Here is a 23,935-nt window from a genome sequence, read left to right as displayed (position 1 = left end):
GTATGCTCAGGAGTATGTGCAGGGGCGGATTTTAGATGTTTTTTTAATTGATTTTTAAATTAATTTAATATTATTTTTGCCCTCAAAACATTAAGTCGGGTGTCTTTGCGCGATTTCACGTTGTAATGTAATTTCATGAGATTATAAATAAAGATTTAAAATAAATAATAATAATCTTTTTTTCCCCGAGGGGCTCCACGCAAGTGCCTAGTCTGTCTAGTGCAAATATCCGCCCCTGAGTATGTGTATATTTGTAATTCTTTCAGACTACCAATAGCGCATATTAAAAACTGCTTTGTCAGATTGAACAGCCATTAGTCTCCTGTAATACTCTGTCATGTTTCTTTAGATGAAGAGGCCAGAGTCATATAATTCAGTCATTGAAGTTGAAGTTCACGGTGCCTTGTGTTGTCAAAAACAATATCCCCACCATGGCATTCTTGGGCGGTCACGTACAAAGCAGCTCTTTTAGCCCCAGAATCTTAAACATCGTCCTTTTTAAGATAAGTGGACGTAACCACTATAATGACTGTTTGGGAGAGCCCTGTCTGCGAGACGTGACCTCGGGGGGATCAAACAGTGAAGCCAGTGAAGCAATCATTTTTATTGGACTGAGCAGCTCTATACAACAAGAGACTAATGACTACGCCCCCCCCACACACACACACACACACACACACACACACACACACACACACACACACACACACACACACACACACACACACACACACACACACACACACACACACACACACACACACACTTACCTTCCCCTATAACTGGTGTATGATAACGGCATGCACAGCCATGAAGCCGACCATTGTCCGCGTGGAGTGGCACACTCCAGGTTTTGGATGGAGGGAGTGGGGGGTTGAGGTGTGTGTGTGTGTGTGTGTGTGTGTGTGTGTGTGTGTGTGTGTGTGTGTGTGTGTGTGTGTGTGTGTGTGTGTGTGTGTGTGTGTGTGTGTGTGTGTGTGTGTGTGTGTGTGTGTGTGTGTGTGTGTGTGTGTGTGTGTGTGCGCGCGTGCGCGTGCCTGTGTGTGTGTGTGTGTGTGTGTGTGTGCGTGCGTGTGTGTAACAGAGCCAGCCTCTGTGCCCCTGGGGGGGGGGGGGGGGGGGGGCAGTAGAACAACAGGCTATAATGGCACAGGGGAAGCTTGTCAGCGGACCCTCAAAGGAATTCACAGCTGCACACACTTCAAACGGGGCCCAGGACCCCCGCTAAGCTCATCTATATACTGACAGCGCAAGTGGGGAGATCTCTACCCATCAGGCTGTAGGTGCTGCAGTGTGGGCGGGCCTTTGGGGAGAGGAGGAGGAGACAGTGGGATACATGGACCACTTCTCCTGCTCCCGCGGCAAATGATTGCATTATTGCAATGGGGAAGTATAGAGCGGAAGATGGAACAAGCGTTCCTAATCATTCTGAATATGTCACATTTGGAGACACGAACGATTGACAATAGAGTACAGAAGTCCTGACGTCACTCGTTCATCCCCTGGTTCGTAAAGTGATTTCTCTATGGAAAATAACATTGGGTCATCATAGAATCGTCTCATATAAGAATTGTGGTCCAAAAATAAACAAACTGTCTCGGCGATATTGTCAGGGAGGAGGTTCTGTATCGTTTATGATAGTCAGTCACTTATATTTGATACAGTCTGTTTCAGGCGAAAATTTAACTAATTCGGCAGAAGTAACATTATCGTTTTCTCACCGTCAGTTGATGCTTCATATCCATAAGAGTCAAACCGCCGGGGTCATTTGTTTATTTTTGGAACTCTTATTTGACGCAATATTAAACACGTCTATGGGGATTCAGAACGGGGGTGGAAAACCGTGAACCAGGTAGGATGTGTAAATTACGTCAGACTTCGGTGCTCTATAGACTAGGAGAATACGATATGTAACTGTGCTTTAATCAATTGCATTGCAGGTACTAATATAGGTCATATTTTGAGATGGGGGTCCGCGGCCAAATACATTTAATTTTGGGGGGTACTTGACATGAAAAAGTTTGAGAACCACTGATATACTGTACACACTCCATCTACACACAATTTTAGTTAATCATTATTTACTCCCCCATCTTTCTTTAGACTAGCCGTTGGAGTACTATCTCCATGTGGTGGAAAATAAGTAAGTATAATCAATTGCATTGCAGGTACTAATATAGGTCATATTTTGAGATGGGGGTCCGCGGCCAAATACATTTAATTTTGGGGGGTACTTGACATGAAAAAGTTTGAGAACCACTGATATACTGTACACACTCCATCTACACACAATTTTAGTTAATCATTATTTACTCCCCCATCTTTCTTTAGACTAGCCGTTGGAGTACTATCTCCATGTGGTGGAAAATAAGTAAGTACATGTACTCAAGTGCTGTACTTAAGTACAATTTTGAGGTATTTGTACTTCACTTGAGTATCTCCAATTTCCAATACTTTGACTTCCACTCCACTACGTCTCAGAGGCAAATATTGTACTTTTACTCGACTACAATTATTTGAAAACTTACATTACTTTGTAGATTTTGATTATTATTAAAAAAAAATACTTGAACCACTTCGGCCCTATATACATTTAGGCCATTTGAAAATAGCCGATCTACAAGCTCACAATGCGTCGCATCGCGACGCATTGTGAGCTTGTAGATCTGCTATTTTCAAAAGATTTTTTACACATTTGAAAGCCTGTGAATGGGACATTCTGCATAATGAGTACTTTTACTTTTTTGTACCATTTTGATGCCAATACTTTTGTACTTTTACTCAAGTAAATGTTGAATTCCGGACTTTTACTCGTAACAGAGTACTTCTACATTGCAGTATTGATACTTTAACTTAGGTCAAAAAATGTGAGTACTTTTTCCACCACTGGTACTGTACTATCTCTGCACAGGACAGTCAGTCAGTGGAGATGCAACTACATCTGGGGGTCGCCCCTTGCTCTCTCCCAGGCCAGCGATGCACCTGTTAAGCAGGAGAAGCACAGACCTGACCACAGAGCCAGACAGAAGCACATAGTATCAGCGCGGTAGCCCTTATATCCATCACATGATAGCACTTCAAAAGGCTCTCCCCGTAACCGCATCAATGGCTCCTTCTGTTCTACACGACCCCAGTCACTGGCATCCTGCCTGTGCCCCCCATGTAGGACGAGCAGAACAACCCATTCTCTTTATCTGTGTCTACTTTTCTAATTGACCCCCCTGGACAGAGAGAGAGAGAGAGAGAGAGAGAGAGAGAGAGAGAGAGAGAGAGAGAGAGAGAGAGAGAGAGAGAGAGAAATAAAAACTAACAGAAGGAAGACCAAAAGGACGGAATCCATACGGTTGGTTTAAGTTTAGCGTGGTTGTGCTGCTATTTGTGTTAAATTGATTTGGTGTTGGCCTGTATGTAAATAATAGCGCTCCAAGTAGGCTACAGAGCCAACTCGGGTCAACTTTACTACGTAGCCCAGGGGTGGGCAACTTTGTAGACGGTGAGGGCCACTAAATTTCCACACTCACTCTGGGGGGGCCGCATTGTTTATCGGCACTCTCGCCAGTAGTACCCCATTACTCAAAAAGCCCATAATAGTCACATATGTGATAAATAAGGGATATTAACAATTATTATTCGTTTTTATTTAGCATTTAGTAATGCGTCTATCAACTTACTACAGCTGTACTGCTAAACAAAACTTCACATTCCTGAGTATGAGTACTCATTATGCAGAATGTCCCATTTCACAAGTCTTCAAATGTATAAAAATCTTTTGAAAATAGCAGATCTACAAGCTCACAAACGCATTGTGAGCTTGTGGATCTGCTATTTTCAAATATTTTCAAATTTTGACGGTGGGTTTTCAGATTTCCAGTTCATGAGGTTAATTTTCTTCCCAGCTGCCCTGGCAAGTAACACAATATACTTATTATGAAGCGTTACATTAAGCAAATTGACATCTCCCAATAGCCAAATCCTGGGATCACAACGTACTTTAGACTCCATGATATTTGAAACAGTGGCTATAACAAACTTCCAAAAAGTGCATATGTTCTTTTACAAATGGTAATCCTTCCTTCCTCTGACCTTCCTGTCACATTGAATAAGAGCATCTGTTAAATGCCTCAATCGTAAACCGTACAGCGCGCAGATTGCAGACAGATGAACTGGGGAAGAGCACAGCAGAAAAGTAACGCAGTCATGACTGAGTTCCAAGGTTTGGAAGATTTCTCCTCCCTCTGTCCACTCTGTTGGCAGGGGCGGACTGGCCATTTGGCGTACTGGGCATATGCCCGCTGGGCCGCTCGGCCAGTGGGCCGTGGGCCACCCAAAAAAAATGTTTTTGCTCCCGTTTTAGGATTATTACGGTCATTTCCGGGTCGCGCGGCCCAATTATTATTTACGTTAATGTTTGGGCCGGGATGCTTTCCAGCATTGGCCTCAGTGCGGCTGCAGAGTTCATGTGCAACCTAGGTGGTGGCCTATGTGAAACGCACATTATAAGGACAATATCAGTCACCAGAACCAAGGACGGGTGTTTTTGATGAATCTATCATGTTAGAAATGGAGTTTGAAGTTATAATGGGTTTGTATAGGAAGGGGGTGTTTTCTGATAAAATGAATATCAAATATCTAAATACTGAATCAAGCAACTGAATCAAAACTGTCCGTGGTGCTCCCAAAAGCCTGAGTAGGCGATAAAATGACCCAATCTTTTTTTGAAAGTGAAATATCCCTTTAAGTATATTTAAAAGCAATGCTTTTTTTACTCTTACTTGAGTACGTGCGTGCGTGCGTGCGTGCGTGCGTGCCCTATGCTCAACTGCTGTAACAGATGATTTCATATAGAGATCAGACGTACGTGCCCACATTATAGAAATGTTTGCCCACAAGCAACTTGTTAGTTAATTTTTGGTTTTGTACAACAGCTCATCACATCATGGGGCTGAAGTATAAGTAATCTGTTTGACAACGTTTGGAACATCACACATTTCTCATTGAAACGTTTCTATTAGTTGTTTTTTTCCCCCAGAGGGACGTGAAGCAATTTAACGCTCTATATAGCAAAAACAATACTCGGAACATAGTGGGAACGTTGCCTTGCGCGAGCTCACGATTTATGAGGGACTTGTCGTCCCCGAGGGGGGTCCTGACTGTGTGGGATTCGCTGGCACGGCCGCGCTGTCGAAAGTAATGACAGCTGACGAGAGGCTGCGGGGGGACGACGAGCGGGACGAGCGAGCGAGTCGACACTTAAAAAGCATTCCTCCCTCTCCTCCATACCTCTCTCTGAACGCCCTCTCAGATCTATTAATGCTTTCCGCAGCATGTGCTGCCCTAATGGGCCGGGCGTGAACAAAAAAAAAAACCCTGACTGTGTGTCTGTCTCAACGACCTTGTGGCGAACGCGGCGGCTCTGAGTGTGTGTGTGCGCCGCGGCGTTTGCGCGCCGTGCGCACGCATGCCTTAGCGCTTGCGGTGAAAGCCAGTGACAAGAGTGCAAACATGTAGAGGAACTGTGCAGGAGGAAAGAATTAAGCTTCTACAATTGCTCTCCCCCCCACCCCCGAAAGACCACCCAGAATCCTCCTCCCAAGTCATGCGCTGCCTCCTTCCACTCAGCCAGCGTGTGTGTGTGTGTGTGTGTGTGTGTGTGTGTGTGTGTGTGTGTGTGTGTGTGTGTGTGTGTGTGTGTGTGTGTGTGTGTGTGTGTGTGTGTGTGTGTGTGTGTGTGTGTGTGAGAGACAGTTTGATCCCTTCACTTCCAAGCAGAAACCAGATCAATTCTAGCTAGGTCAGACTGGCGGATTAACAAAAACAATACGATAAAGCGTTTCAGATAGACCGTTTCCAAAACAATTTGCTGTGCAATATACAACTGATCTGTTTCGGTTATGTCTGCGTGTCACACTCTCGCATGGGGGACACCCATCACTCGCCTCCCGCTGTGACTCGATCCCCGGCCCCGCTCTGTGTGTAAGGACGGGCCAGCGGCGCTCGGCATGGGACGAGGGCCTGACACATGGTGTGAGCTTCATCTAAATGGGAAGCACATTTACAGTACCTTTACAAAGCACTGAACGGTACATTGTTTTGTTAAATGTTTTATAACTTTTACTTTTTTCCCTCTTTCTCTCTCTCTTGCACACTGTAGTCTAGGACCTGGCTAAGATAGGACTGCAGTCTAGGACCTGGCTAAGATAGGACTGTAGTCTAGGACCTGGCTAAGATAGGACTGCAGTCTAGGACCTGGCTCACAACGCGTTGTGAGCCTATGTATAAAATAGGGCTAAAGTGGTTAAGTGTTTTATAAATAATATCATAATTTATACCTGCAAAGTAACTAGCAACTAAAGTTTTCAATTATTAATAATTGTAGTGGAGTAAAAGTACAATATTTGCCTCTGAGATGTAGTGGAGTAGAAGTAAAAGTATTGGAAATTGGAAATACTCAAGTAAAGTACAAATACCTGAAAATGTTACTTAAGTACAGTACTAAAGTAAATGTACTTGGTTACTTTCCACCACTGGCTAGGGTTAAAGTGCTAATGTCACACAAGCTGCATTTCCAGGTATTTTGAAGTGAGTTATGATGCGCTGCATCACATTAGGAAACGCAGAAGAACGGAGAGAAGAGAGAGTGGAGCAGATTGCAGAGGAAACGGTTACATCGCTCTCTCGGGGGTTCTGGAGGAGAAGACGTGGTGGGGCCACGTCTTTCGTTCGACTCGATGCATGTTTTCAGTTGCCATCCTTTTTCCATGAGGTCTCATACGAGAAGCTCACATAATTAGAACAGTCACAGATGTGGAGGGGATTAAGGGTCTTGAAGAACAAGGACGATGATGTTGCGGTAACATAATCACCGTAGGGGGGCCCGAGACCCTAGGGAGCCCCCCCCTCTTGTTTAGTGAATCCATCACACCGATCCATCAACCCGCATCAGCCCACTTGTCATGGCTGGATTAACTCTCACACACACGCTTTGTGTCACTTGCGGAATCATTTCTGCCAAAATACCCGGTAGACTTATCCGGGGTTTCCAGATTTATGGCGATTTATATTTAAACCACGTTAACCCTGCAGGCGTCCTACACATTTTTCCAAAATAGCGAAAATAGCCGATCTTGCAAAGCTCACAGCTGTTGTGAGCCTGCGAGATCGGCTATCTTCGCTACGCCAACGCTGCTGTAAGATGATGTATAAGACAGGGCTTAAGCGGTTAAAAACTATCTACACGGGGCAAGGTTCGGGGTGTAGTAGCAGTAAATAGCATTCCTCTGACACATGCAGTCCCAGCTAGCCTCAAACATGTTAAACCCATGATAGCAAGGATTGGCTTCCACTGATCATCAAGGCAAAAGCAAGGGATAAAACAAAGTCTCTCTGCGGGGCGTGTGTGCGCGATTACGTCAGCCAATGGCGATGGAGGGGGTTTATGTTTCGCCTACAGCTCTGGTCCTATAGCGTTAGAAGGAGTTCTCCTTAGCGCTATGGTACTTTCGATCCTTTCCCCTCACACCCGCGGTAGCGCAGGCTGCGCAACCTCTCGTCTTTAGTGAAAAATAAAAAATACACTTTCGCTACTCACCAAAACAAAGAGGGTTGAAAGCCTACTCTACTTAGTGGGCACACTGTGAGCCCTCCGTCTATAAAAAGAAAAGAAGAAAATATTTCACTGGAAGTAAAAATATTTTTTGGTTACTCCACTGCGCCCCCTACAGATCTGGTGAATGGAATTTTTCTATTGACCAGATTTTTCCTTCCGGTGAAATATTTTCTTTTCTGGCCAAAAAGTGTATTTTAGAGGGGGCTCACAGTGTTCACACTAAGTAGAGTAGGCTTTCAACTCCATAAACACTCTGCACTCTGCTGGGAGCAATATTACAAATGTCCATGATGCAGTATGTGTGAACTATAGGTCCAAATGTCGCTTTAAAACAAAGGGGAGGGCTGCAGTGGTTGTCAGAGGTATAGCCTAAAATAGTGTCGCACACTCTGGCTCCATATGCAGTGAGTTTTTATTGACTGACGTTTCGGCCTGCTGGCCTTCCTCAGAATCAACACAAAGGTAACGTGACACATTGAACACGGCCACAAAAGCATACGCAATCATGCATGAAGATGTGCAACACGCACGCGCACACACACACACACACACGCACGCACGCACGCACGCACGCACGCACGCACGCACGCACGCACGCACGCACGCACGCACGCACGCACGCACGCACGCACGCACGCACGCGCGCACACACAAACACACACACACACACACGCAAGAAATATCAAGCAAACTGTTGAAGAAAGAATAAAGTCTCGGAAAACTAACGCAGCAGAATGCTATATGTCTGACTCGCTGCTCACCGTCCTTACATGCTCACAGCAAAGGAAGCCATTAGAGATGTTTGGCAATGGGCTTGGAGAGAACAATTTGTATATTATCTGATGGCTTTTCCTGAATTCTCTCCGCCGTTTTCAGCCAAACTACGACCACATGTGTGATGGTGATGATGGGATAGTAAGAGGCTGGGGGTAACAGATGGGATAGAGGAGCGGAGAGGATGTTTTGAAGCCAATTGATACAGAAGGCTAAGGGCCCCCAGAACAACCGAATGCTGTAGCAGCTTGTTATTTGGGGCAAAGCCAACTCTTCCTCCCTTCCTCGTGCTCTTTCCAAAGGCACCCCATAGGTAGACCCAGGATTAGCATAACGTGGTGGGTGTCTGTGCGTGTCAGTATGTATGTGTGTGAATTTGCATGCGTTTTAAAAGCCTGGCAGCTGAAGAAAGATCCGTTACGGAGCTCTATGAACTATATAGCCTGACTGAACAGTGGTGGAAGAAGTACTCGGATATTTTGCTTAAGTAAAAGTAGCAATACCACAAAGTAGAAATACTCTGTTACAAGTAAAAAGGCCTGTGTTCAAATTGTTACTTGAGTAAAGTATTGGCATCAAAATGTACTTAAAGTACCAAATGTAAAAGTACTAAAATGTTTGAAAATGGCAGATCTACAAGCTCGAAACGTGTCGCGATGCGATGCGTTGTGAGCTTGTAGATCGGCTATTTTCAAATAGCCTATGTATACAACAGGGCTAAAGTGGTTAATGTGTGTTTTATAATATAATCATTTATACCTGCAAAGTAACAAGTAACCAAAGTTTTCAAATAATTGTAGTGGAGTAGAAGTAGAAGTACTGAAAATTGGAAATACTCCAGTAAAGTAAAAGTACCTCAAAATTGTACTTAAGTGCAGTACTTGAGTAAATAATATTACTTTACACCACTGCTGACCAACACTGGATCAGTTCAGTATTAATATATCGTCACCTTGCTAAACTAATGGCCTAAGTCATTTTTTAAAGTTTTTCAGGAAAAATAAAAAACTGATCCAAAACAAAACTATAGGATATTTCTTAATCATTTCACCCAAAATGTTTATAACAAATTATGACTATTTAAATAGAAATAACACTGTCTGTCAGTTATGTAACATAAGAGATTTAAATAGGTTTAAATAGGATTAAACCTGACTTAGGCCAAATGATTTTGGCCTAAGTCAAAATCCTTTGCCAATTCTTTTGGCCTAAGTCACAAAAACAAGTGACTTAGGCCAAAGAAAAGCCCTATTTTGGTAACTAAGTAACACTAGGGAGTTAGGCCATTATACTAAAAGAGGCGGGAATAGCATGATCCTTTTCAATTAAGAGATGGGCCATTTTACCAGAGGTGGCCAGTGTCATGAGGACTTAGGCAAAAATATAATTTTCCTCAAAAAATGACTTAGGCCATTAGTTTAGCAAGGCGACGATATCGGATATAGTCTATTCTTATGTATGTATACACACTTGTGACAAAGATATCATGTAAAAAATAATTGATTTCAAAATACTACTGTTGTTTTATACAGCATTGAATGGTTTACGGCCAAAATACATTTCTGATCTTTATGCGATATCATGAACCATCCAGACCTCGCAGGCCATCTGGGATCATCAGGTCGTATGTTTTACGTCCCCAGAGTCAGAACTAAATATGAAAAAGCAGCATTCAGTTTTTATGCACCACATATCTGGAATACACTTCCAGAAAACTGCTGTTCTGCTAAAACTCTTTTATCACATAAAAAAACTGCCTGTTTGCTGCTGCCTTGCACTGAGATTTATAATTGCTATTCTGCACTGTAAAGTTACATTTTTATGTTTCTGTTTTATTTGTAGCTACTTATTTTTCTATTGCTTTCAAATGTCCATTTATATTGTGTTTTTATCTCTGTGTCCTGAATAGGTGAGATAAGTGCTTAAAGGTAGGGTAAGTGATTTACTTTGGTTAGAATAAGTGTTAAATAGCTCTATATTGTGATAGTACTCATTGATATAGTGTTTTTGTTCAGTGAAAGGAGTCTCCATGTCTCTCCAGTGATCTTCTTTTAATACTGTTGTTGTCTGCAGAGGTACCAAACTATGTTTCGTTGTGTATGCAATGACAATAAAGCTCTTATCTATCTCCAGCTCTTTATTAAACAGAAAAAATGGCTTAAATTTTGTCACTTACCTGAAAATGTACTATAATGTGTTTACTAAAGAGCTGGAGAGACCCCTGTGACCGAACAAACACTCTGTAGCAATGATTACTATCAGAATATAGCACTTTAACCTTTTAACAAAACAAAAAAAATACCAAAAAGTATCACTTACCTTTAACTTTGTTTTTCACATTTTTTACTGAATTAAAATATCATTGTGTTTCTTTTGCTTAACGTTTTTTTTTTATTAAATACTTAAGATATGTAAACAGTGAAGCACATTGGATTGCTTTGTTGTTGAAGAATCTGCTATACAAATAAACTGCCTAATAGAGGCAGGATATTTTGCAGTTTAAAAAGATTGTCAAAAATTACTTAATTTGGTAAACTTAGTAACCTTCATTGGGATTTTAATCATTATAAATACAAATACAATAAAAAACATTTCTAAATCGGTCCAAACACTTATTCCGGCATTATGTTATGTTTCAATATTGGACAACATACAGTATACGCCAATACGATACATGATAGGCGGATATCGGCCAACTGATAGCAGTGGTGTAAAGTAACTAAGTACATTTACTCAAGTACTGTACTTTTTGAGGTATTTTTTACTTTACTGGAGTGTTTCCAGTTTTCAATACTTTAACTTCTACTCCACAACAGCTCAGAGGCAAATATTGTACTTTTACTCCACTACAATTATTTGAACAATTGAGTTACTAGTTACTTTGTAGATTTTGATTATTATTACAAAACATACACTTCAGCCCTATATACATTTAGACCATTTCAAATTAGCAGATCTACAAGCTCACATTGCGTCGCGATGCGACAGCTTGTAGATCTGCTATTTTCAAAATATTTGTATATATTTTATACATTTGAAAACTTGTGAAATGGGACACAGACACCATGCCAGTTAGAGAGATGGCTTATTGGCGACCAAGCAATTGGGTACAAAACAACAATTATGACAAATTATGGAAGAAAGTCTACGCTACGGCAATGTACTGTAAAAAAAAGAGTAGGCAATTAATTAAGCAGAAGTTGGTAAAAAGTAGGTAAAAAAGGACCTATGCTGTTTCTTTGTTTAGCAGTTGTAGTTCTGCTATAATTGGTTTAACAAATCATTTAAAATGTGCCATTTCTGTCACGACTTTCAAATGATATACTCTGCTGATTTTAACAAGTGACGGTTTCAATTTGCAGCACAGAGGAAGCCCTCTCTGTTTTTTAACGAGACGCCGGTCTGGCAGCAAATACGAAATCTTTTTGCATGTAAACAAAATTAAATCAGCCCGCTCTGTCGAAAAATCACGTCTCTACGCCATTTGTCATGTCTGGGATTTAACCAAAGCCTTCTGCGGCCACATCAACATGTTTTATCAGGCCATCAACAGCAGCGCGGAACGCTACTTTTCAAAGTAACTCATTTACTCTGCAAGCGTTGCTCAAAGCACATTAAGATGGACTGGCAAGGAACAATTATGACAAATCATAAAGCATCGACCTTATTGTAAAAAGTATTACTTATGATTTGGGAAATATTAACTACAGTATTAGTAGCCCGATTGTGGTGAATTGCACACACCAGCATGTTAAGTCATTGGTTCTCAAAGTGGGGTCCGGGGACCCCCAGGGGTCCTTGAGGGAGTTCCAGGGGGTCCCCAGCTAAATGATAGATTCCACCAAATGGACCCTTATGGGTCTGTAACTCTGAGAGTGTACAAATGGAACCAAATGGACCCTAACGGGTCCATTTGGTTCCATTTGTACACTCTCAGAGTTAAATTGACATAGATTTTACAATATAAATTGCGGTCCAAGTGATAGAAATGCCATTAAATGGGGGTCCGTAGCCTAATGCATGTCAAACTGGGGGTCCTTGAAATTAAAATGGTTGAGAATCACTGCTAGAGCCGTAAAAAAATCTTCTCTTACGGGGGTCCCTGGCAAATCTTTTCAAATGGGGGTCCGTGGGGTAATAAGTGTCAATTTGGGGGTCCTTGACATGAAAAAGTTTGAGAACCACTGTGTTAAGTTATTCAGGACCGCAATTCTTTTTTTTGCCTTGGTGTAGGCTAAGTCAACAACTTATAAATTAAATACCATGAATATCAGATTTGCAATGAAAAACAACTTTCATTTGGATCAGATGTGCTTTTTATAAAAGCAGCGACTCTGTACTGTAGATATGATCTGTGCTTTTTGGTGGTTTTCATAGGAACGCTGTATTGAGAGAGCAGTGTAGATACAGTAGAGACAACTGTATTTTACACAAGGCCAAGAACAAGCCTGAACAAACAGCTACACACGTATATCCTTCACAGTAAAATCTTCCTTAATCCATTCAATCTGGGAACGCATCTGTGTCATTTTAGATTTGAGCTATAACCATTATTGTATACTATTTTATATTAATAGCAAGCTCATGTGAGCTTGTAGATCTGCTATAGAAAAGATTGACAGAAAATCTGCTTTAGAAAGAACATATGTATTTTTTTTTAAAGGGAACATTTGTGACTCAAATCTTTGCTTCTGGGGGGGTCCCTGGAGGAAAATATTTTCAGATTGGAGTCCGCGGCCGATTACATATCATTTTGGGGGTCCTTGACATGAAAAGGTTTGAGACCCACTGATTGAATTTAGAAGACATTTGCAGACTCCCCAGAAGAAAAGATTTGAGTTACAAATGTTCACACGCGACACTCAGTGCTGCGCTATGAGCTTGTAGATCTGCTATTTTTGAATAGCCAAAGTATACTGTAAGTATACTATACTGAGCTCATCTTGCCCAGGGCCAATATGGCCATGTGCCGGTGAAAATTATTTGAGACAGCTATGAGATAGATTTAATTGTGATGACATTTTATACCCTGCAGACAACATCAGATCATTAAAACTATACAGCAGGGTTTCAACATTTACACTTTGTCAAATCTTGGCTCCGTGATCCTCGGTTCCTGGATGTGCACTTGGAGGCCGAAGCATGGCCTTGAAGAAGGTACAATGTCTCACACAATTATGAGCTAGTCCCTACTACTGCAACGTTGATCTTCCTCCTCTTGGATAGATGAAATATCTATCCAAGAATTCCAACGATGGAAAAAGTACTCACAATTTTTACTTAAGTAAAAGTATCAATACTGCAATATAGAAATACTCTGTTAAAAAAAAGAAAAGAAGTAAAAGTACTGAAAATTGGAAATACTCCAGTAAAATAAAAATAAAAAAAAAGTACAGTACTTGAGTATATGTACTTAGTTACTTTCCACCACTGCTGATGACCAAAAGCCTATTATTTCTCCCCCGGCCAAAGGGGGGACAGGCACACACAGACACCATTCAAATGGTATTTTAGCTGAGCAGGATTTCCCCCTTTGAAATGGCATAGATTTAGCCCAAAATGAGCCTAATACTCCATCAACCTCTGCCAAGCTATTGCTAGACAACGCGAACCCAAATAATTGCGCAGCGTGCCAGTCGCGTAGATCTACGCGAAGTGTTTTTTTGTTTTGTTTTTCCTCGCAGTGACACATTTCATTGTAGCACTCTTTCGCAGTGACACATTTCATTGTAGCACACCGGAAACGGAAATTAATGTAAATCGAAGATTTTCGTTCCCATCCGCCGCCGCTCTAAAGCTTCCGCTAATCCGCCATTATCTCGGTGCTGTTTTTCTCCGCGCTGAACGCTGTTCAATAGAAACTGCGACGACTGCAAAATGGAATGTCGCCGATTGAAAATTTCTTCTCTTGGCGGCCACTAACACAGCTACCCTGTGTGTCTACAAACAGTTTAGCGCGCGATCTTAAGGAATTGTGGGGTCTGAGGTCCGAGGTCTGTGGCGAGGTGAAAAAAACAAAAAAACAACAATAAATCGCTGGCACTGGTGAGTACATTATGATATTAAACTCTGGCATGGAATGTGTTAATGTCTGCCCCCTCCATAACTGGATAGCGATAATGTTCCGGTGTCATTAAATGCAGTCACTTATTTACTCTTTGACGGGGCAATGCTGTTAGTCTCCCACAGTGGGCCATGCTGGGCCCGGGTCCAGCTCGTGCTGCCGGAAAACATTCTGTTTCAGTTTCGCCACCCCAGGTACTTTTGAGGTACTTTTACTTCACTGGAGTATTTCCAATTGTCTATACTTTTACTTCTACTCCACTACATCTCAGACCCAAATATTGTACTTTTACTCCACTACAATTATTTGAAAACCTTAGTTACTATAGTTACTTTGCAGATATACATTATTACATTATGAAACATACATTAACCACTTTAGCCCAATTTTATACCGAGGCTATATTTTTGAAAATAGCAGATCTACAAGCTCCAAACGCGTCGCATCGCGTTTGGAGCTTGTAGATCTGCTATTTTCAAACATTTTAGTACTTTTACTTTTGGTACTTTAAGTACATTTTGATACCAATACATTCGTACTTTTACTCAAGTATATTTGAATTCCGGACTTTTACTTGTAACAGAGTACTTCTACATTGCAGTATTGATACTTTTACTTAAGTAAAACATTTGAGTACTTTTTCCACCACTGCACTTGACCATACTTGCTCCATGAGTGACCCCATAACCCCATAACATTGCTTGTAGTGCCACCCTCAGGCCAAAATGCCTGAGGGTGCACAAAAGCACAACAAAAAGTCTGCATTTTGTGTCTATAAAATTCATGCATGTTATAATATAATTCAGCCCTAAACCTAACCTCTAAGTGCCTAATCCTAACCTTAAACACCTCGATCTTTTTACCACATATCTAAGCCTAGCTCAATATATATTTTCTTTACAAGGAAACAATGTCTGCTTCCCTCACAAGTTTAGACACACGCACGCACACACACACACACACACACACACACACACACACACACACACACACGCGCACACGTGCACACGCACACACGCACACACACACACACACACACACACACACACACACACACACACACACACACACACAAACACACGGAGACTCGAAACGCATTATCAGCTATTTTCACATTTTCATGTCCTCAAAAGTATAGTAATACAAACGTGTGTGTGTGTGTGTGTGTGTGTGTGTGTGTGTGTGTGTGTGTGTGTGTGCGTGTGTGTGCAAAGCTGCTCTCCTCCGCCTCACATACCTGCACAAAGCTGCACATCACATGATCTCCAAACATGGGCAGGCTGGGCCGGCTGTCGCGGTACATGTGCAGGGTGTATATCGTCATGGCGACCGGCTCCGTCCCTGGCACCGCTTCATCCGTCACCAAGATGTTGATTCTGCTGTTGCCGATGGCAACCGGGTAGTTGGCCGTCCTGTGGAAAAAAACAGCACAGCTTCTCAGAAAACATCACACACAGCGCTGTCAGCGAGATAGTGAGAGAGAGAGACAGAGAGAGGGAGAGAGAGAGAGTCATAATAATGATAAACTTTATATATATAGCACACAAATATGCTTTCCAGTTCATGCAAGCCCTATCTAGATATAGAACGTGACGTCACCCCATTGAAAGTATTAGCGAAAACCTCTCAAGATGGCGCCACCTGTCCATTGAACTCCATTGAACGGTTTTCAAATGTATAAATCGTATAAAAATCTTTTGAAAATAGCAGATTTGAGTAAAAAATGTTCGCTTAAAAAAAAGAAATCATATATATATATATATATATATATATACAAAGATGTATATCTGCTATTTTTGAATAGCCCAAAGAAATCTAAAAATGACACAGATCTGTGAAATCTGTAAAATAATCCCAATTTATTTTACGATATTTTATTTGAATATGAAGCTGAAAAAGCCTTTTGTGACAGATGATGTTTTCTGGGGAAGCTTTCAAAAGTGTCTTTCTGTAGAACACATTTACTGCATTTGTTTGAACTAGCATGTGCATCACTAGGCCTGATATATCCGGTAGTAAGAATTTTCTTCTTTACACTGCAGCAGATTTGAACCGGAATCACATTTGAAGATGTCATACGCGTTTTCCGATTCAAATCTGCTGCAATCAAACAAAGCCATGAGAAACTGAACCGGTATGCCACCTTCTGGACTACAGTTCTGATCAGGCATTACACCATGCACTGCAGTGTCCCTGTGAAAAGGCCTGTATATGTTATGTGTATAAAACTCTCCTGTCAGCACCTCAGATTTCAGCCTCACCCTGATAAGTTGTGATTTGAGTGCACTGACCTCTCTCAGGCCCGTGCACGCGCGTACACACACACACACACACACACACACACACACACACACACACACACACACACACACACACACACACACACACACACACACACACACACACACACACACACACACACACACACACAAAGACCAAAGATATGCACACACCTACACATTCATACCAGTTGCACATATGGTACCATATAAGTCTCTCTCTCTCTGGTTATGAACAGCATGTTGTTTGTCATGAGGAGTAAGTAAGTAAAAGTATCAATACTGCGATGTAGAAATACTCTGTTACAAGTAAAAGTCTGGAATTCAAAATGTACATGAGGAAAAGTATAAAAGTATTGGTATCAAAATGTACTTAAAGTACCAAAAGTACTCATTGTGTTCGACTCAAGTTCAAAATGTCTAAAAATCTTTTGAAAATAGCAGATCTACAAGCTCACAATGCGTCGCATCGCGACGCGTTGTGAGCTTGTGCTATTTTCAAATGGCCGAAATGTATATAGGGCTGAAGTGGTTAATGTATGTTTTGTAATAATATTCAAAATCTATAAAGTAACTAGTAACTAAAGTTTTCATCTAATAGTAGTGGAGTAAAAGTACAACATTTGTCTGTAGTGGAGAAGTAAAAGTACTAAAAATCGGAAAAACTCCAGTAAAGTAAAAAATCCTCAGATTTGTACTTAAGTACAGTACTTGAGTACATGTACCAACTTTACACCACTATGTTAGAGTTACAGGCCCGTAAGGGTCCCCTTAGACAGAAAGACTCATATATTGCAAGGCTATGGTCTCACCTCGGTCCTCTGTGCTCGTCCAGGTGGACGCGGCAGGCGGCGCTGACAGGCTCGGGCCGGATTCGAACCGTCACCGTGTCGAAGGGCACCTCGGCGCGGTACGTCTTCACCCAGGGACTGAAGGGAGGTGTCAGGACGAGCGGGGGGTCCGTGTACAGCTGTCTGAGGTGGGGGTCCGCACATCGCTCTGGACACGCGCACACACACACACACACACACACACACACACACACACACACACACACACACACACACACACACACACACACACACACACACACACACACACACACACACACACACACACACACACACACACACACATAAACAAACACATGTACAGTTGAGTGATTGGGAAGTTCGGAATTACAAATCAATATTGGTATCAAAAATGTACTTAATACATTCCATGAGGTTAATCTCATCACCAGTGCCAACGTTTTATTGTTGGTTTTTTTTCGCATTGTGAGCTTGTAGATCTGATATTTTGTCCGAAATGTATATAGGGCTGAAGTGGTTAATGTATGTTTTGTAATAATAATTAAAATCTACAAAGTAACTAGTAACTAAAGTTTTAAAATAATCTGAGATGTAGTAGAGTAGAAGTAGAAGTATGGAAAATTGGAAATGCTCAAGTAAAGAACAAATACCTCAAAATTGTACTTAAGTACAGCACTTGAGTAATTGTACTTAGTTACTTTACATCACTGCTCATACTGAGCACAGGTGGTAAACTGATTGAAGGATCTTTTCAGTAAGAACCACATCAACACACACCCTGGCTGCCAGGAACACCGTCAGCGCCAGCAGACAGCATATTGGCTCTTTAAACATGAATAAGACCTTTGATTATATTAGCACACCATGATAAGTGTGCTAATATAAGACTACAGCTGGTCTATAACCAGACTTCTGTACCGGCTTCTATTCAGGGAAGGAGGTTTGTCCTGGATCAGCTGAGAAATGTTACTGTCACCAGCTGTAGAAATGTTACTCTTAAAGGGTCATTCACACTGAGCACTATAACTGTACTGGATAATTATAAAAAATATAGTTTTAAAAATCGTCAAAAAGTCAAGTGGATGCAGTGGTGGAAAAAGTACTCAAATGCAATACTTAAGTAAAAGTATCAATAGCCTACTGCCATGTAAAAATACTCAGTTATAAGTAAAAGTTCGGAATTAAAAATGTACTTGAGTCAAAGTGCAAAAGTGTTGGTATCAAAATGCACTTAAAGTACCAGAAGTAGAAAGTACACATTGTGCAGAAAGTTTCCCGTTTCAGAAGTTTTCAAATGTATAAAAATCTTTTGAAAATAGCAGATCTACAAGCTCATAATGCGTCGCATCGCGACGCATGCGGGCACTCTGATGAGGGCTCTTTTAGACCGTAAACGAACGCAAACAAAGCTGATGCTGACCGTATTTAACATCACCAAACCCAGTACTGTTTGTTTCTTCCTATTGATTTTACTATTTGAAGATGAGGATCCAGATCCGCGGATCCAGTCCGGGGTTTCTTCCTTAATAGAAATAGCTGAATTAATAGGAAGTTGACATTTTTATTTAAAAATAAACAGTACTGGGTTTGGTGAATCAGCTTTGTTTGAGTTCGTTTACAGGCTAACAGAGCTCTTACTGAGCCTCTTCATTGTACAATGTAAGTTAATGAGGACCAGATTTAAAATTATACATTTCTAGTCAATGTAGACATTATTTTAGATTTCTTGCCCACCTGTTGTTACATCATACACAACCCAAACCTCTACCAAAGTGGTCTTGCCCTTTAAGCCCTATTTCATACTTTGTCTATTCAAAAATAGCTTTCTTCAAACAACGCATTGCGATGCGACGCATTGTCAGCTTGTAGAACTGGTATGTTTGGTACATTTAAAAAAAAAAAGAAGCATGAAATGGGACATTCTGCATGATGTACCTTTACTTTGATACTTTAAGTATTTTGTGATGCCAAAACGTTTGCACTTTCCCTAGAGTACAAGTGAATAGAGGCCTTTTACTTACAGATTCTATGTTATGCTATTGCTAATTTAACTTTTTACTTAAGTAAAACATCGGAGTACTTCCACCACTGCCTATTTCACAAACAACTGTGTTGTTATTTGATCTTGAATGAAGAGAAGTGGGACACTACAGGTTAGATTAGAACACTGTATGATATGCACATACCCTCCCTAATGTATATCTATATCTAAATCTATATCTATATCTATATTATCTATAAATTCACAAATCTCTGTGAGTGTTATTTCCGTCCTCGTGAAATCGTTCATATCAGTGGTTGTACAGAACTAGTGTGCGGCAATGTTGTAGTCAATGTTGGTATCGGGCATCACTTGAGCGCAAATCTCTGCATGTATCGTGTGTGTATGTCTGTCCTTTGCATATGTTGTGGAACCATTCAACCTATCAACTTCAAAATTTATTGCTGAGGACCCGAAGGAAAGCGCATGTAACCAGCGTGTGTGCATGTAATGTAATGTGTGCATGTAAAAGCGCTATATAAATGCACCATTTACCATTTTACCAGTGTGAGGTCAGTCAGATCAGCGGTTGTCCAAAACCAGTCAATGTTGGTGTCGTGCATAACGGCACCGTTGCAAAAAAAAGTTGGGTGTCGGCCCCCTCCTCTCCCCCTCGGAAATAACACGACGCAATTGATGGGCATGGCATGATGGGAGTCACCTGCTAATGATGCGTATCACTTATGCGTCACCCGCGAATAACCTAAAAATGACAGGCATTGCCCTTGAATGATGCCAATGACGGGATGCATATGACACGAAAATTGCATCTGTGTATCTGTCTGTCTTGTGTTGTGGTCGGACATAGTTTGAGGTGTCGCCTCCGTGCCATCCGTGTCCGCTCGTTCTACCGGTAACTACATCTCTGCACTACCAGCCCGATCTCACAGAACACGGTGAAATAACACGGATTGACAATTCCGTAAATAGACGACTAGAAAACCCGAAAAGCCGTGCATAGGAGCCACAAATCCCACGGTGAAATAACATGGGTTGCATCCCGGAAGCAGAGCAGTCCTCACAACCTGATTTACGATTCTGTGCCTATCGGTACATAACCCGGACGGCACTGAGTAGGCTCAAGCGAACGTCGCAACGTTTGGGATGGCAGCTTGCTCGCTTTAGCTCACTCGTGGTCCCTCGTGTGGCTCCAGTTCGCTTGAGACTGCACGCCGTCGACATGGTCCAAAACATAACAAAGTCAAGAGGGGATTCGCTTCTCCTATGCACAGCTTTTCGGGTTTTCTAGTTGTCTATGTACGGAATGTCAATCCATGCTATATCACCGTGTTGTATGAGATCGGGTTGCCACTACAGATATGTCCAAATATAGAGATGACTACATTATAGATAGACTGGCCCTCCAAGCGGGTAATACCTAAAAATCCCTAAAAACAAGTGACCTCCCCTTACATCCTGCATCACACACTGTGTTGTGTGGCTGATGCGTCAAGCTAAGCTAAGCTAAGCGCTTTCTGAACCTAAAATATCCAACTCGAATGTGCGTTACTAGACTTGTGAGGCCATCGGCTACTTGGCGGCCACTTGCTTGCCTAGCGGCTCGCTGGGGCGCCTCATGGGCCTCAAAGTCTCGCTGTCTGCACGCCTTCCTTGTTGTCAAGTGATGTAAAATGTCTTGCATTTGTCATAAAAAACAATTTATTTCAATACATTGAAATATTATCCTAGCCAATGTTAGCACACTAACTGGCTACCCAGCGAGAGCGTGCCTGCCTTCTTGCTTCGTCCTGCTAAACCACGCCCATCTGGCCGGAACACCTGGTTTCTGTGAGTCCCCTCGAATGGCGGCCATCGCCCGCGAATGACCGGTACTGCACTAGTGTTTTAAAACAGCTTCTAAGAGTGGGATGAATCCATCATGTGTTCTGCACCTACGCTGTCTTGTACCGGAGTGTCTCTGCTTGGTGGTGTACACCCTTGTCACCACTTCAACCTCACGAGTCTAGCTACAACTCTTGTCTATACTAGCTGAGGTAGGCTGAAGAGCAGTGCATTTATACTATAATAGGGCGGGGATCCCCCTGCCACCTTCCCTATGCCTGATTTTATACCTGGTTACACACTGAAAATAGCTGATTCTACAAGCTCACAACTTGACACAATGAGTCGTGAGAATGTATCGGCTAATTTTGGTGCGCGACATCAGCGCTCAACTAAGTGTAATCAGGCTTTAAGGGTGTCCATTTACTGTGCTTCCCACCACCGACCGACACAGAATTCCTCCCATTCAGTCCCTAAATCAGTAAGCAGACAAACAAGCCGAGCTGGCTTTGCAGTCTATCTTGTTGGGGTCCGAGGGGAAGAAAGTGACCCCCAGCCCAGTGAGAAAGGTCATGCAGGAGTCTAAACAAGGGAAGCCCAGACTGGACCGCACGTACTGCACCGGCACGTCAGGCCTGAACGTTTTGAGAATGGCCCTGAGAGCAATTTTCCTCTCCCTCTCCACAAACATGTCTATGAGGTTAGAGGCCATGCGCGGCGCTCCGAGATACAGCTTGAAGAAGCGATGGAAGTTGCCCAGGGCCCAGGCGGCGCGGAGGGCGAGCGCGTGAGACACGCACGCGTCCTCCCGCAGAGACGGGCTCAGGTACACCAACTCGCTGGTCATGTCTCCAGAGTTCTTGGTGAAGATGTAATACAGCAGTCTGTACGCCGCAAACTCTCCTATGTTCTCCGAGGGGTTGTCCCCGTACAGGGCTTTCAGCTGAGTCTGGCACTGGTTGAACTCCTCGTGGTCGCCCTTCTCCAAGGCGATGCGCGCGTGACACTCGTACACCTCCACCGTGAAGTCCGTGCGCACCCCTTGAACCGTGAGGTCCTGCCGTATGGACTTCATCTGCTCACAGGCATAGGCGTAGTCCTGGTGGGTCGTCCAGTGGCTCTTCACCGCCTGCAGAGACTTCCTCAGCACGTGTACGGGGCGTACGGTGGAGCAGTCCGGAGCACAGGTGAGCCTCAGGTAGTTCTTGGCGATGTCCTGGCAGGTGCCCACGATGGGGCAGTCCTCCCAGCTGACCGCCTCCTGGGTGCTGTCAGCGGGCAGGTCTACGTTGGCGACAGGGGGCTCGGAGCGAAGCTGGCTGTGGAAGCGGGCCGCGCGGCTCTGCTTCTTGGCCTCGTGGTTGGGATCGTGAAAGTCCAGGCCGGCGTTGCTGCCTTTTTTCCTCTTCTTGCCCATACCGGGAGCGGCGTCGTCCATGTTTTTCCTTCCGCCTCCTCCTCCTCTATTGGCCTTTCCTCCCCTGCCCCGCCCCCTCTCTGCCCCGCCCTGCTCGTTACCGTGGCCGGGGTCCGCTTTCTGAGTGGGTCTGGACGGCTGTGGCTGCAGGTCGGCGGAGACGCTGCTATCCGACTGGGAACCAGAGTCGCTGTGTTGGCCGTGCGAGGGCGACGGCGAGCGCGAGGAGCAGTGGGAGGAGCTGGAGGAGGGACTCCGCTGTTGGGAGAAGACATTCCTGTATCCGCCCAGTCCTCCGGCGCCCTTGCCCCGCACGCTGCTGGCCGCCGCCGTGGCTCCTCCTCCTCCTCGACCGCCGACCGAGCCGTCCGCCGCCGTCCTCTGGGGGGCGACGTCCCAGCGGGACTGCTTGGCCTTCAGTTCCGGCAGAGCCTCGCGGGTCCAGTCGATGGTGTAGGCGGAGCCGTCCTTCAGTCTGTCCTGCAGAAGCACCTTCAGCACCTTCTCCGTGCAATCCTTGTCCTCCTCTGTCTCGCAGACCGTGAAGCAGCGTTGTACGTACTCCTTCATGGCCTGGGGCCAGTCCTGGGGTGTCATCTCCTCTTGTGCAAAGTATTGCCGTGGCCGGAGAGGAGGTGAGCCTATATTCTGACATACTGATGATGTCAGCACTACGATATTCAGTCCATCTCCATATTTGGGCATGAGCGAGACATATTTGGGCATGAGCGAGACAGCTAAAGCTGAAGCTGGTCACTGTTCAGCTTCAGGTGACTGACTATGGTATCTATCTACAGTATCTAACTATATTACGCAAATCTCTGCGTCTGCGCTGTGCGTGTATCTGTCCTTCTTCGCGTATATCGAGAACCGTCTGACCCATCGATTTAAAACTCGGCGTGCGTATCGCAGAAGATCCAAGGAAGTCGGTCGGACTGGCGGTTGTCCAGAGGTGACAGTCTAACCGATATGCCCATATATGGAGATCCGGTTGTGCAGAACTGCTGTTTTGATCAATATGATAACATGTGCCCATATAAGGAGATCCCTGATGTCATATGATGTCATATTACTGACGTCACAGACTGGCCTCCAAATACTATGATTTTGGGTAGAGTACACCGAGTGCCGCGCTATGAGCTTGTAGATCTGCTATTTTT

General features: G+C 43.3%; 2 protein-coding genes across 2 annotated transcripts in view; both read right to left on the bottom strand.

Annotated features, from left to right (window-relative positions):
• Window positions 1–23,935, bottom strand: part of cped1 (cadherin-like and PC-esterase domain containing 1) — a gene marked incomplete at both ends in the record, with an annotated part of 97,111 nt that overhangs the window by 38,943 nt on the left and 34,233 nt on the right. Inside the window, 2 exons of the mRNA XM_084050191.1 lie at window positions 15,682–15,856; window positions 17,536–17,722. Coding sequence (XP_083906317.1) covers window positions 15,682–15,856; window positions 17,536–17,722 — 362 coding nt within the window. The remainder of the gene's footprint in view (window positions 1–15,681; window positions 15,857–17,535; window positions 17,723–23,935) is intronic.
• LOC311040029 (leukocyte receptor cluster member 8 homolog) lies at window positions 21,837–23,372 on the bottom strand (the record flags this gene model as incomplete). Its single annotated transcript, XM_084050102.1, has 1 exon — window positions 21,837–23,372. One exon carries the CDS (start codon window positions 23,370–23,372, stop codon window positions 21,837–21,839), a length of 1,536 nt encoding a protein of 511 aa, XP_083906228.1.

This window comes from Gymnoscopelus microlampas (genome assembly GCF_963454915.1).
Source record: "Gymnoscopelus microlampas genome assembly, chromosome: 23".
Lineage (NCBI taxonomy): Eukaryota > Metazoa > Chordata > Actinopteri > Myctophiformes > Myctophidae > Gymnoscopelus > Gymnoscopelus microlampas.
This window is presented reverse-complemented; position numbering and strand designations above follow the sequence as displayed.